Below are 13,089 nucleotides of genomic sequence, written 5' to 3'. Positions count from 1 at the left end.
GGCGGTAACTTTTTCAAGCCTCGTCCGGGAGCGCGGAGCAGCTGCGGTGAAGTTGTACCGGTGCTCGCCGCTGTGCGGTAGAGCCGTGCCCGGCTCCTCGAGAGCTGCGGCTGGGTCCGGAGTGAGGGCTGACAGCCCCCGGCTGAGACCCTGGAGTGAGGGAGAAGAGTCACTAGGGTTTACCTTTATTGCTTCTGATGAACTTACACTTGTTGAATTCAGCGTTTTAAGGCTGACCTTGCAAAGTACCGTGTGCCAGCAGGCGAAGGGAAAGCGCACAAACCCGTGCAAGATTGAGTCCTTTTTCTGGAGATCTCTAATTCCACTCCTGCTATAATTCTGTTGTCGGTGTTGTTACAGAAGTGGTTCCTCAACAGGAGGCCTGGAAACAATTTCCTGCACAGGGAGACTTCCAGCAGTTCTGTGATCTTACTGTGGTGTACTGATAGAGACTGACATAAATTAGATGACAAAATGACTTGAGCCTGAGATCTTGATTTTGGGGATTAGAATGAAATACTGCTTTCTAGAGAGTCTTACAGAGTACAGCAGAAAAGGGCTAAGAACCCCCAAACCACAAAACTAGTGGCTGAAAACTGAAGCCAGACAAATTTAGATTAGAAATGAGGCATAGATTTAAAAATCCTTGTGTTTATATCTAAGTTTTGAAACAACAAAAGTGGTGGAGTTCTCTGTCTTCATATCAAGGCTGGATCTGTTTACATTCTAGCTGAAGACATAGAAGCTGTCAGTGCAGAAATGCTTCCTCACTGTCACCTGTCAAAAATCTTTTGGTTAGTCCTGGCATTGCAGTCCATCAGCAAATCCTCTCCCTGTCCCTGTCCCTGTCCCTGTCCTCTCCTCTCCTCTCCTCTCCTCTCCTCTCCTCTCCTCTCTCCTTGCTGTCTCACTGCTCTGCTGCAGGGCTCTTCATTGACTCAGACCTCGACTTCATTCCTTTCACTACAACAGTTTGATTTGGCCTGAAGCAATACCTTTGTGAACCTATTCCTGTGGCACCCTCTATGAGAAGGTTTTGGACAGCACTTTGTGATGCTAACTCCTGAAAAAGTAAGGTGCCTGTATGAAAGACGACTCTGGATAACATTTACAGAAAGTGGGTTTTTTACATGGCGCTTTCTTGACATTTCATACTTTATTGCCCTATTCATAAAGCTCAGACTGCCACATTCACAAGACCTTAATTGTGTTCAAAGGCTTAGGGACTCATTTGTGATGGAAAAAACAATGATTCTATGCATCCTACAGATGTCTAATGTAGTTTCTGTCAATTCCAGGAAACAAGATTTGAGTGATCTAATTTCCTCTGACTAAAGAAACTGTCAGAACTTCATCAAGGAATCTCCTGGATGTGAAATACCCAGTGATGTGCTTGTTTTATAGTTACATGTGTTACAGTTGCACATATGTCTGTGGTCAAAGAGAAGCCCCTGAATCTTGGAGAGCATGCCCAGGAATTCCAATGAGATCTCCCAAGAGCCAGAAGTGACTAAGTTTTGTTACTCCTGTGTTCCAAACAAACCAAATGCAAGAGCAACCTGGACAGCAGATAAAGCTTCTGTGAGGAGCTGCAGGGGTGGCTGCTGTGAGAAGTTGCCAGAAGCTTCCCCCATGTTCAATGAGCCAATGCCAGCTGGCTCCAGGATGGACCCACTGCTGGCCAAGGCTGAGTTCATAAGCATTGCTGGTAGCACCTCTGGGATAACAGGTTTAAGAAGAGGAAAAAACCTGCACAATAGCAACTGCAACCAGAGGGAGGAGTGAAAATATAAGAGGAGCAGCTCTGCAGACACCCAGGTCAGTGAAAAAGAAGGGCAGGAGGTGCTTCAGATGCCAGAACATAGATTTACCTGCAGCCTGTGGTGCAAGGCCATGGTGAGGCAGCTGTGCCCCTGCAGTCCATGGTGGAGCAGAGATCCACCTGCATCGCAGGGAGAACACCAAGCTGGAGCAGGTAGATGACCCCAGGGGGAGCCAGTGCAGGAGCAGGTTTGCTGGCAGAACTTGTGACCCCATGGGGGACCCACTTAGGAACAGTCTGTTCCTGAAGGACTGCAGCCTGTGGTGGAAGAGACCCATGTTGAAGCAGAGCCAGGACAACTGACCCCACCTGACCAAAGGGATATCCCAGACCATATGATATCTGCTCAGCAATAGATGCTAAGGGAAAAGAGTGTAGGGCATTTATTATTATGACATTTGTCTTCTAGAACAGCTGCTACATGGGCCGAAGCCCTACTTCCCCAAAAGTGGCTGGACATTTTCTGCCAATGGGAAATAGAGAATAAATCTTTTGTCTTCCTTTGCTTCTGTGCCTGGCCTTTGCTTTTGCATTATTAAACTGTTTTTATATTAATCTATGAAAATATCCTTTTTTCTCCCCTCTCTGTCAAAGAGGAGAGAGAGCAGCTTGGTAGGCACCTTGTGTTTAGCCAGAGTCAACCCACAACACATCTGTATTTTTCAGATGTTCTCAAGCAGGTCACATTTACACTGCTTACTGACGTTTGAGTTGTTATTTTGGATTTGTATTGTGTCATGTCGTGAGCTGAGCAACCTGTGTCATAGTTGCTGCTTAATGCCATTGAAAAATGCCCTAAAAGAGTGGGATTTAAATATATTTTCATTACTTTGTGTTCAACCAACCTTGTTGCTACTGCATTCTTGGTTTTCTTTGGCTCCAATACAAAGTAAAATGTGACAGATGAATCATAAAGCTCACCTTGTCCACAGATTGTTTGAAAGACAAAAGAAAGCATATGCATGTTTGTGGGTGACAGCAGAGTTGCAACTGCATGAGGGGCACTGGTGTTTGCTGTGCTTGAGATGTCTCTTGGCATGTTGATAATGTATTTCAGCATTCTTTATATGGCCTTAAATACATACATAAATATATATTAATGAAGTTTAATATTTAGGCTTAGAAAACAAAGCCTGCCTATATCGATATTGAAAGAAAGTTCTGAGATGAAATATGTGATCATGTTAACAGGAAAAATTACTTGAAGAGTGTCCAAGGAGTTGGTTGATAGCTCAGCATAGATCTTTATTGGCTTGAAGAGGGGAAATAGCTGCTAAGTAGAGAATTAGGTGCAAAACTTGGGTAAAGCGGAAGTGATTCTGATTAGAGCTCTACATCAACTTTGGCTGATACTCTAGGAACCAGATGAAAAGTGCTGAAAACCTTTAATGCCAATATACCTCTTTGGATTGCTCATATTCTTATTAACACAACTGGTTTCTCATTCTATTTCTGTTTTACACAGAGGCCTGAAGATCTGTGTGAACTTGAAGATGAGCATCTCTCTTTCGTTTTATGGGATTAGATCTAGGTTATGTGTGGCAATCCTCTAAATACTGGGGAACTGCAAGACTGAATGTTGTGGTACAGCCTTAGTTAGGTTCTCTCAAGCCAATTGATACTTATTATACCAGCTGCACCAGAGTGCAGTAACTCTTTTGTAATGGAATCACAGTAAGCTGGTTTCCCATTTCAGTTAATAACTTGTGAAAATAATGTAAGTGCTTTTTGCTGATTAAGCATACGTGACTGCTTGGAAAAAAAATGTGTGTGCAGTACATCGCAATTCAGCTTCCCTTTCTGTGCTGCATATTCAAGAGCACAATAAAATATGAGTTTCAAGAAGAATAAGATAATAATTGGAATGTTGCTGACTATGGAGAAGGCATTGTGTTGAGATGGCAGACACTCTGCTCATTCTGACCAACCTGCCTGGAGCAGATGTCTCTCTGTTGTGTCCCCATCCAAATCTGTTGGCAGTCTCACTTTCAGATCTGTTCCTTTCCTCTCTGCAGACCTTTGATTTTATGCAGGCAAATAAACAGAGAGCCCCAGTCTTCCCTTTTTGCATTTGGTTCTTGACGGAGATTGACTGTTCATGAAGGGCTGGCATGTGAGAGGTTCCTGTTCAAGTGACACAAAAGTATTGCGAGATACCTGGAATGACCTAAGCATACTGCACTGAGTGTTCTCTCAGCAGCTGCTGTAATGAACTGTTTCTCAAACCCTTTAGGTGAAAAGTGAAGAGCTCTTTAGTGCACAGATACCTCTAGCAGTGCTGTTATGATAAAGTAATATTTACTGGATCTGCTAAAGCCACCCCTTTGGGGTCAAAATTAAATGAGGCTCTCATCTCTTCTAAAATGTAAAAAATGTATGTTTTAACTTTTTAAAGTTTCTAGACTGCATTTATGGAGAAAAAAACTGGTAGAACCTAGGGTGCCACAAGTCCAAGAATAAATAAAAACAATGGAATATTAATTTATTTTTTATTAGAAAGTGCTAGATAATAAACTAACAAACCAGGTTTTATCTCTGTTTAAGGGTTCATATTTTATCCTTTCTGAGGAGTATCAGTCCTCTACCATGTTTGCATACTCCTAGAGTGAAAATTACTTTTTTTCAAATTATTTAGGAGCTGACTGTGAAAGTTGGACTAGCCTTGGAAGACCACATTCCTTCTTCCTTTCCTAGCCCTTGACAACAAATCACCACTTCTACGTGCATCATTTATTCATATGTGAAATTGGAGTGGTCGCACACTCTTTGCTAATAAATTATTTTTGGGAAAGCTGAGTCTGTTTAAAATAATTCACATCTGATGTTTACCCATTTACAATTGTAAAATATGTTGTACCCGTAAAATACACACTACATACTTTCCCTTTTTAAGCCCTAAATATAACCTTGTGTTAGCTGCAGAATAACCACTGGACAAACTGTTTCTGATTACTTTATTCTGTATTGCCATGATTATTTTAGAAACAAGTCTTTACCAGGTGTGTTCTTCAGTATTGTCTGAGGTCCTCTGGGGTTCATTTATGCAGATATGGAGCTACCTGGTTCTTCCCAAATGCTAATGTGACTAATTCCAACTCACAGACAGGGACTGAAGTCTTCAAAGAGTTGTGAACTGTCCAGTAATGTGCAAAAGAAACTCTGCTACAATCTTTGTGTTGTCTGTGTCTCAATCTTCCGCAACTGTAGTAAGTGTTGTTTCATCCTAGCCTTTATAACAATTTTGCTACTGCCATTATGGGGATTTGAGGCATGGAGAGGTGGAATGGTGAAAGAAACTTGGGCAGTTCTCTGTACATAAAGTGGTTTCCCATGTTCAGCCTTGTTGACTGAACTGTCTGATTTTTCTTTTAATATACCCACTTTAGTACACTAGAAATTTTATAGAAGGCATAACTGTAGAAATCCACAGCATCTGTATCTTTTCCCATAACAAAACTGTAAGTGAAGTAGCCAATCAATAGATGAGAGTCTGTAGAAGTACATTTCTTTTAGTGCGTTCATGTGCTCACAGCTATTCAATAGTACCCTGGATGTTTAGTACAAAACAAATGTAGCTGTAGTGAGGTTCCTGAACTGTTTTGTGGATTGCTTCACTGACTCACTTTTGTCTTTTTAAAGATCAGAGAGCCCTGTGTTTGATAATAGAGTGATTTGGAAACTGCTTTGGTGGATTTATTGAGGTACAGAGTCTGACTGGGTGTGCGGAATTGTAGCCCAGGTTTCTGACCACAGGAGTTCTGCTGCTCATTCGTGACTGCAAGTACAATGGGAATCAGGCCTGGATTGTGTCAACTGTAAAGGTCATAGAATGGTTTGGGTTGGAAGGGACTTTAAAGATCATCTCATTCCAACTTCCTTGCTGTGGGCAGAAACACCTTCTACTAGATCAGGTTGCCCCAAGCCCCATCCAACCTGGCCTTAAAGATTTCCAGGCATGGGGCAGACACAGCTTGTCTGTGCTGTGCCTCGACACCCTAACAGGGAAGAATTTCTTCCAAATATCTAACATAAGCCTCCTCTCTTCCAGTTTAAAGCTATTTCCCTATGTCCTAACCCTACATGCCCTTATGACAAATCTCTCAATCTTTCTTGAAATCTCCCTTCAGGTACTAGAAGGCTGCCCTGAAGGTCACCCTGAAGCCTACTCCTGAAGGCTGAACAATCCCAATTGTCTCAGCCTTTCCTCACGGGAAGAAGTGTTCCATCCCTCTAATCATGTGTCATTCTGAGCTGTGGCACTCTTGGTAACTGCAAGCACCTGGAGTCTGCCAGGGGTGGTGTTCGTGACGGCTGTTGACAATAACAGAGGGAACTAACTGTTATCTGCAGCTGAGCTGACCTTGCAGGACTCCACGGGGATGTTAGAAAAAAAGGAAACCTATTTGTTGTTTTAAATTGTGAAGAGTTTATAACTTGGTTCCACAGGTTGAAAGCATGGAAGACGTATTTGTGTTAGTTGCTTGGCTTTTTTATTTTATGAACCAGTTCTGAACAGCAAACACCATATAAAATTATTCTGTAATCAACTATTTGGAATTGAAATTGAGTGAATCATCAAAAGGAAACAACTAAGCAGTGAAGACCTGAACTGAGCAAACCCCTCAACCTCATGTTGGAAACCAATTGTGAAGGATGGTACAAATGCAGCCTGGATTTGAGTTAGGTAACACCAGCCCAGTGACTTTATCGGAGAGGAAAGCAAGAGTGAGGCAGAGAGTTTTCTTCTCCTCCTCCTAGAAAGTTTGTGTCCATCTTTATGCAGCAGAGTTTAAGGATATGTAAGTTGCTGTGTTTGATACAAGTGGTAACCATGGCGTGGAGTGTAACTGCCACAGATTGGAAGTCAATGTGCTTAAGCATCTGTCTGACTGCTCTGCCGGAATAGGACATTAACTGTTGCTGTTAACAGTAGTTTCATAATATTTCAGCAGCAACCTGTAGTAATCTGGATTTAAGATGTATCTCTAATTGTTATAACTACTCAGTTTTGTAACTGAAAAAGAGTTTTGATGACTATAGGAGAAGATAGGTGGGGTGGGGGGGAGTGAGAGAAGGAAGGAACGACCCAGGAGACCCTCCTGTACTGTTTCCCTCTTTGTTGCCATGTGTGCTGCAGAAGAGGAGATTCAGGGGTTTTTTTTAGGGAGCTATTTTCTGATGGTGTTTAATGCAAAATCACAGTACGCTGCCATTAAAAGCAGTATGTGCAGTCAGAAGAGTGTATTTTCCTCATCTGTCCCTGCTCCCACATGTATATCTGATATGCTAGGAAAGGCTGAACAATTTCTTCCAAATATCCTATTCACACTGCTGTGACGAGCCTGCAGGCTTCTTCCAATCAGGATTACCTTGATTTTACCCTCCTGTGGCATCAGCCTGTGTCCCTCTGTTCTTCAGGTGAGGTCTGCAGCATCTTCTGGCTTTGAAGAGAGCTCTGCATGGTTTGAATGTGAGGTAACACCTTTCTCAAAGCAGAAACCTGGCCCTATTCTTTGTCTGAGCACCGGTGTGCTGTATAAAAACACTGTGAACTCCTAGCCTGACTTTGGTCACAGTTTATGACTACATCGAATAGTTTATCTCTACCTCTTCTTTGGCAGAGCTTAAGAAAGGTGAACTCTGTGCTCCCTCTTGTGGTACATGTAGAAATGTAAAGAAAGTTTGGGGAAAAACTGCCCTTATAGTGAGGGAAGCTGAATGTCTTCGTTTTACTGAGCATCTTGTGACAGAATTAAGTAAGATTTCTGATATTACATCAAGTGATGTGAAAGGAAAAGGTTTTCTTAGGTCAAAACACAGACCTGAAGCAAATAGCTTTCTAAAGCAAGGCTAAATGCTGGATTGTGTTGTAGCTTTCCAATAGTCAGGGAAAGCAGAATCATGAAATACTGTTAGGTATATGCTCTGTTAATTGATTTTTACATATACACATGAAAGAACAGCATAAGAATATTTGCCTAATACTAATTAAATTTTTATGTCACTTCCTGCAGACCTTTGTGCCGTTTTGTGTATTTTTCCCTTTGTATTTTATTAAGGCTTCTGCGGGTTTGTAATCCAATAGCAGAAAATGCATTCATTTTGTGATCACTAGCTTGCTTGGCCCTAGATTTTACAAAGTATTTACATTAGATGTGCAAAGATACTTATACCATAGGTGGAAATGATGTGCACTCTAGAAATGAGAAAAGGAATAGCAACAGAGAACTACACTTCAGATTACTGCAGGTTGCTCTTAGCTCTGTAAAGATGCTGTGTTTTCTTGGACTCCATAATACCACTTTTGATAATGTTTTTTCTGGAAATGTTTGCAGAGAAGAATTCTTTTAACTTCATAGTGAAGCAGTATGCAAAGTCATCTGCAGGGTGAAGAGCCTGGTTTGAAGGAGACTTCGCTGTTTGTGCATGTTTAGCTTCACGTCTTTGCTATGGGCTGCAGTGTTATTGCATACATATGTAGGAGTGCCCGGAGCCTCCAGGACCCCCAGGTACCCTGCAGTAGTGAACTGGTGCAAAGTCTGGTCTAGAAGTTACTGAGAGGCAAGTGAGGAATGTCAGACAGGTGAGCAGTTATGTGGTTGTTGAAGATGTAACTGGTGTTACCCAGTTATAGGAAAAGAGAAACAGGTCTGGCTCAATTATACAGAACTAATGCAACAGAATGACTGTGGTTTTAGCCCAATAATAGTTTTAAGGAATGATGATATCCTGCAGGTTATGTCATGACTTCCCCTCTCTGTTGACAATAATTATATCCATTAAATGTCTGCAACCTCCAATTTCATCCAATATCACCAATAGTCTTGTGGACGATATGAGCCGTTCGTGTTGGTTAGATATACTGGGATTTCGAGAAAGTGGTTGTGCTGTTTTTGGCTGGGATAGAGTTAATTTTCTCTACAGTAGTTGTTTTGGGCCCATGGTTTGGATTTGTGCTGGATGCAGTGTTGATAACACAGGGTTGTTTTTGTTACATGAGCAGGATTTACCCTGAGCCAAGGCCTTCTCTGCTCCTCACCCCACCCCAGCAGCGAGAGGCGGAGGGTGCCCAAGGAGCTGGGAGGGGACACAGCCAGGACAGCTGATCCCAGCTGACCCGAGGGATATCCCCAACCATATGGCCTCATCCTCAGCAATAAAGCTGGGGGAGAAGGAGGAGGGGGGAGCATTTGGAGTGATGGTGTTTGTCCTCCTGAGTCACTGTATGCGTAATGGAACCCTGCTGTCCTGGGAAAGTGGGAAATGAACTCCTTGTTTTGATTTGCCTGTGTGTATAGCTTTTGCTTTCCTATGAAACTGTCTTTTTCTCAACCGAGTATTCTCACATTTACCTTTCTCTTTTCCCTATCCCACTGGGTGGCTGTGTGGTGCTTAGTTGCTGTCTGGGGTTAAACCCCAACAGTGGTGAAAAATTTAACATTAATGAAAGACTGTTTTTGATGTGGTTCACTTGGCAGTTCTAAGCAAAATTGCTTTGCATTTCTCTTTGCTGTGGTTTAAAGAATTTGAGTTTGCCACAGAATGTTTATGTTGATATTTGTAGTTTTACTGCTGGGTAGAGGAAAAACCATGCAAAGAAATCAATCACTTTATCTGGAATCTGGGCTTTAGCCCTAATGTGCTCTAAGCAATGCAAGCATTGAGTGAGCCACTGGGATTCTTATTTTCAGGGAGTACAAGCTGTTGTAAATGCGGAACACCCTGAAGTATCTTCATTTTGCAGGTTACTTAGGAACATCATCCAGGGCACACTAATGTGGGTAGGTGTCTCACATTTTTCCAAGGTGTGGCTGTCATGAAGCTGGGGATTTACAGAGATACAGAAATAAATATTTCAGTGGTGTGCAGTTTTGCTTAATGATGGGACATGTCTCAAAACATACATGAGATCTACTGGAGTATTGATTGCCAAGGTAACCCTCTTAAACCCTTTAATTTTATGAGCAGTAGAAGATGGATGCTTAAGCGAAGAAGTGGGTTACCTACAGAACTGGATGAAAGATCTCACAGGGAATTGGAGCAACAAAACAAAATAAAATATGTTCTACTTAATTAAAAAAAGGTCAATGAACCAGATTGAATTTAAGTAGTTTCTGGGAAAAACCTATCTCATGGGTGTTAGAGGCATGAGCTGCTGTTTGGCATTGTGGTGCAGTTCCAGCGACTATCAGCGTTGGAATGTGCTAACTACAATTTGAAGCCTACTGGACAAACCTGTTTCTTTCTTTTCATCCTTAAATGCCTCAATGATGCTATCGCCAGGCATTTACACCTCAGGGGGAAGGATTAAACGATTAAAAGAGTGGCCTGTAGGACCCTGATATTACAACAACTAACTGGTACCATGAGATCCTGTTTGAATGCTTTCTGTCTTGGAGCTGTTCAGGATACACCTTTGTCCACTGCTGCCAGTACCTGCAAGTAATATGTCTCTTTTTCCACTCTAAAATGAAAACCTGATGGGTTTTTCTTCTGATGGGATCATGTGAGTCTAGTAATTGGATCTTTAAAACAGACCCATGAAATAGTGCAGCACTTGTAGTGAGTTATGGGAGCGCTGACAATGCTTTAAACAAGGGCTCTGTCATATTTCTTGCTGCCCATTTCCTGGTGAACATGGACATGTGCTGCTCTCCTTCCTAGTATGGAGGCAAGGGTGTTAAAACTATCAAGAAATGAAGCAGAGATTTATTTTTACATTGACCTGCTACATAAATATCTTTTATACTGTTCAGCTGATTCACAGTCCTCATTAATGGACTAAACTTGCTAGTTTGTCTCTCTATCATGTTGATAGACCTGTTAAATGAAACCCTGAGAAATCAGACAATTTAGTCCTGTGGCCAGTGACAGCTTTTCACAGTAATGAGTTCTAGCTGTGTTGTACGTGCCAAATGTCCAGGCAGCTTATGCTTATCAGCATCCATTATACTTTTTGTTGACTTGGACCATTAATAACCTGTCAGATTAGGTAATTAGGCTGTCTCTAGTAGCCAGGGAAAATTGTTTTTCCTAACTGATGGTATGGGTTGTGCAGTTGTGCAGATAAGCACTTGGTCAAACGGCAGTTCAGGCGATTTTTAACTGGCCTTGCTGATGAATGCAAAATTACTGCTGAGACATGAGGGCCAGATAACAACAGAGGGACAGGTACGAAATAAAATTACCTGCCACTTTCAAAACTCTCTCCAAATAAGACACTGCTTACTGTTCTGATTCTGAAAATCTTCATGTAGGAGCAACCCTGTTAATTTCAATGCTCTGATGGTTTTATAAACATTGCTCCCTTCTTTTGAATTAAAAGTCATCCCAGACCTGGGGGAAATAGAGGGATTCTCTCTGGGAGGTGCCATTTTACCCCTGTGAGTAAAGCTGGCTGCTGGTAGTGCCCACTACTGCTCTGAGATTCTCTTTGTGCATTGACCTTCTTACTTTGGCACTGATGGAGTCTGTTGTGCCCAGGTGCAGGAAAAGGTCTGTTTATTCTGTTGAAGCTGGGATCCTACCTCTTGGGTGAATGACGTTTACCTATTTCTAGAAGCAATTAATCTTCAGTGTGAAAAGGCTGAGTGTTGTGACAACATCCATCAAATAAATTTAGTTATGTGAAGACTTTCTGCTGAAATAGACAAGAAAATTAATTTTCCTGAAAAGCCATTTGGGTTTTCCATGATTAAGGGCTTACATTCTTGAAGCCTGCTTTATTTGGGCCAACTTAAAAGATGGGTGCAAGAGTCATAGAGGCAACTTTATTCTGCAAGATTGGTAAGGTAAATGAATACATGCACAGAAAGTTGTTTTAAGAGAGAATTTAACATACTCGTTCCTCTGAATTGGAATGACGTTTGGGAGGGAAGCAAACCAGCACAAAAATAGTGATTGTCCAGACCTGATTGTACTGATGTTGACAGACTCCCACAATGGGCTGATATGGTGGCAGCAAAACATTCTCAGCTGCCCTGTCTTATTGGTTCACAGGGACACGGAGCAATTAAGTTGTGCTTGGTGAAGGAGGTGGATGGATGAAGTGGCAGAGGGCTGGAACAGCATCTACACCTACAGATCTACAGAGATAACTTGTTCTGGCTGACACCACCCTCTGCATGCCCATCTTGCAGCCCAGGTGAGTGGAGTGGGTCTGCACTCTGGCTACCTGTATTGAGCCTTGTGCCTCAAGTCCAGACACTTTACAGAGACTCGTAGCCATCTGCCATCCTTTGCTAGCTGAGAGACCACTGAGATTTATGTGGCATAAATTTAACCACCTCAAACTAAAAATACTTCCTGACAGCCAACCCTGCCCAGGATATATAGTAGAGAAGACTGAAAGTTCCTTCCTCCAGGGAGAGGTCACCAAAAATTATGTGCTTTCCTCATTCCTGGATGCCTCCTTAGTAGATGTGCAGAGGGCAGCAGCCAGGCCAAGGATACAGCTGGTCCTTGCCTTGCAGAAATAGTGTAGGGACCCTAAGAAGAGCTAAGTGTTCCCTGCTCAAGTGCTGGCACATGCCTCAGTGTCCAGGGAATTACATGCTTTTGCACTTTTATGCAGCTCCTGACAGGATGTCAAAGATGTCATCCCATCTAAATGTCACTGAAGAAATTTTGCTGAACTTCTGGCAGATAAAAATATATGTGTTTAAACTGTCTCATTTTGATTTACTGTCTGAGATTCATTGGTGTGGGTTTCAATACAGCATTAGGCATTTACTGTGGGATCAAGGGTAGGAGACAGTTGATGTGTGGACAACAATCCATTAGAAGCCAACTTTATCCAGCACTGAGATGGTTTAAACCATGGCTGGTTTATGGAAGTGAATGGCTTGAGTCTATTGAACTTTTCACTTAAAACAGGAGGAAAATGCCCTTGCTTTGAAGTTCAGCTATTGGACTTAGACTCCAGCAGTTCTCATCTTTTATTTTCAGGATGGACTTGACTTTCCAGTGCGGATTTTCCTTAATATAGTTACATGCTTCGAGTGGTTAGCTCATTCAAACAGAACCTGCACTCCGGCTTCTTTTGTCTTCTCTCTAGTCTCTTTGTGGAAGGAGTCCCTGCCCACAGCAGAGGGTGGAACGAGATGATCTCTAAGATCGCTTCCAACTCAAACCATTCTGTGATTCTATGGCTCATTATGGCTTTTCCATGAGGTATCCCCGCGCTGCTCGCAGGCGATGGGGGCCTGGGGGAGTCCGAGCTCTCCCCGCTGCCTTCGAGGGGCAGGCGGGCGCCCCGGGCACGCGGC

At 42.5% G+C, this 13,089-nt stretch overlaps 1 protein-coding gene and 1 long non-coding RNA gene across 2 annotated transcripts in view; one reads left to right on the top strand and one right to left on the bottom strand.

Annotated features, from left to right (window-relative positions):
• LOC108448839 (homeobox protein ARX-like) overlaps positions 1-1,895 on the bottom strand; it is a 9,653-nt gene extending 7,758 nt beyond the window's left edge. Inside the window, exons 1-2 of the mRNA XM_017743091.1 lie at positions 1,872-1,895; positions 10-150 (exon numbers count right to left, since the gene is read on the bottom strand). Coding sequence (XP_017598580.1) covers positions 10-150; positions 1,872-1,895 — 165 coding nt within the window. The remainder of the gene's footprint in view (positions 1-9; positions 151-1,871) is intronic.
• Positions 1,896-11,739: 9,844 nt separating this feature from the next.
• The window catches only part of LOC108448842, a 10,954-nt gene continuing 9,604 nt past the window's right edge, over positions 11,740-13,089 (top strand). The window contains exon 1 of the long non-coding RNA XR_001864876.1: positions 11,740-11,966. This is a non-coding gene — a long non-coding RNA (uncharacterized LOC108448842). The remainder of the gene's footprint in view (positions 11,967-13,089) is intronic.

This window comes from Corvus brachyrhynchos, unplaced genomic scaffold, assembly GCF_000691975.1.
Source record: "Corvus brachyrhynchos isolate BGI_N302 unplaced genomic scaffold, ASM69197v1 scaffold398, whole genome shotgun sequence".
Lineage (NCBI taxonomy): Eukaryota > Metazoa > Chordata > Aves > Passeriformes > Corvidae > Corvus > Corvus brachyrhynchos.
Note: the sequence above shows the minus strand (reverse complement) of the source record. Positions and strands in the feature narration are given on the sequence as shown.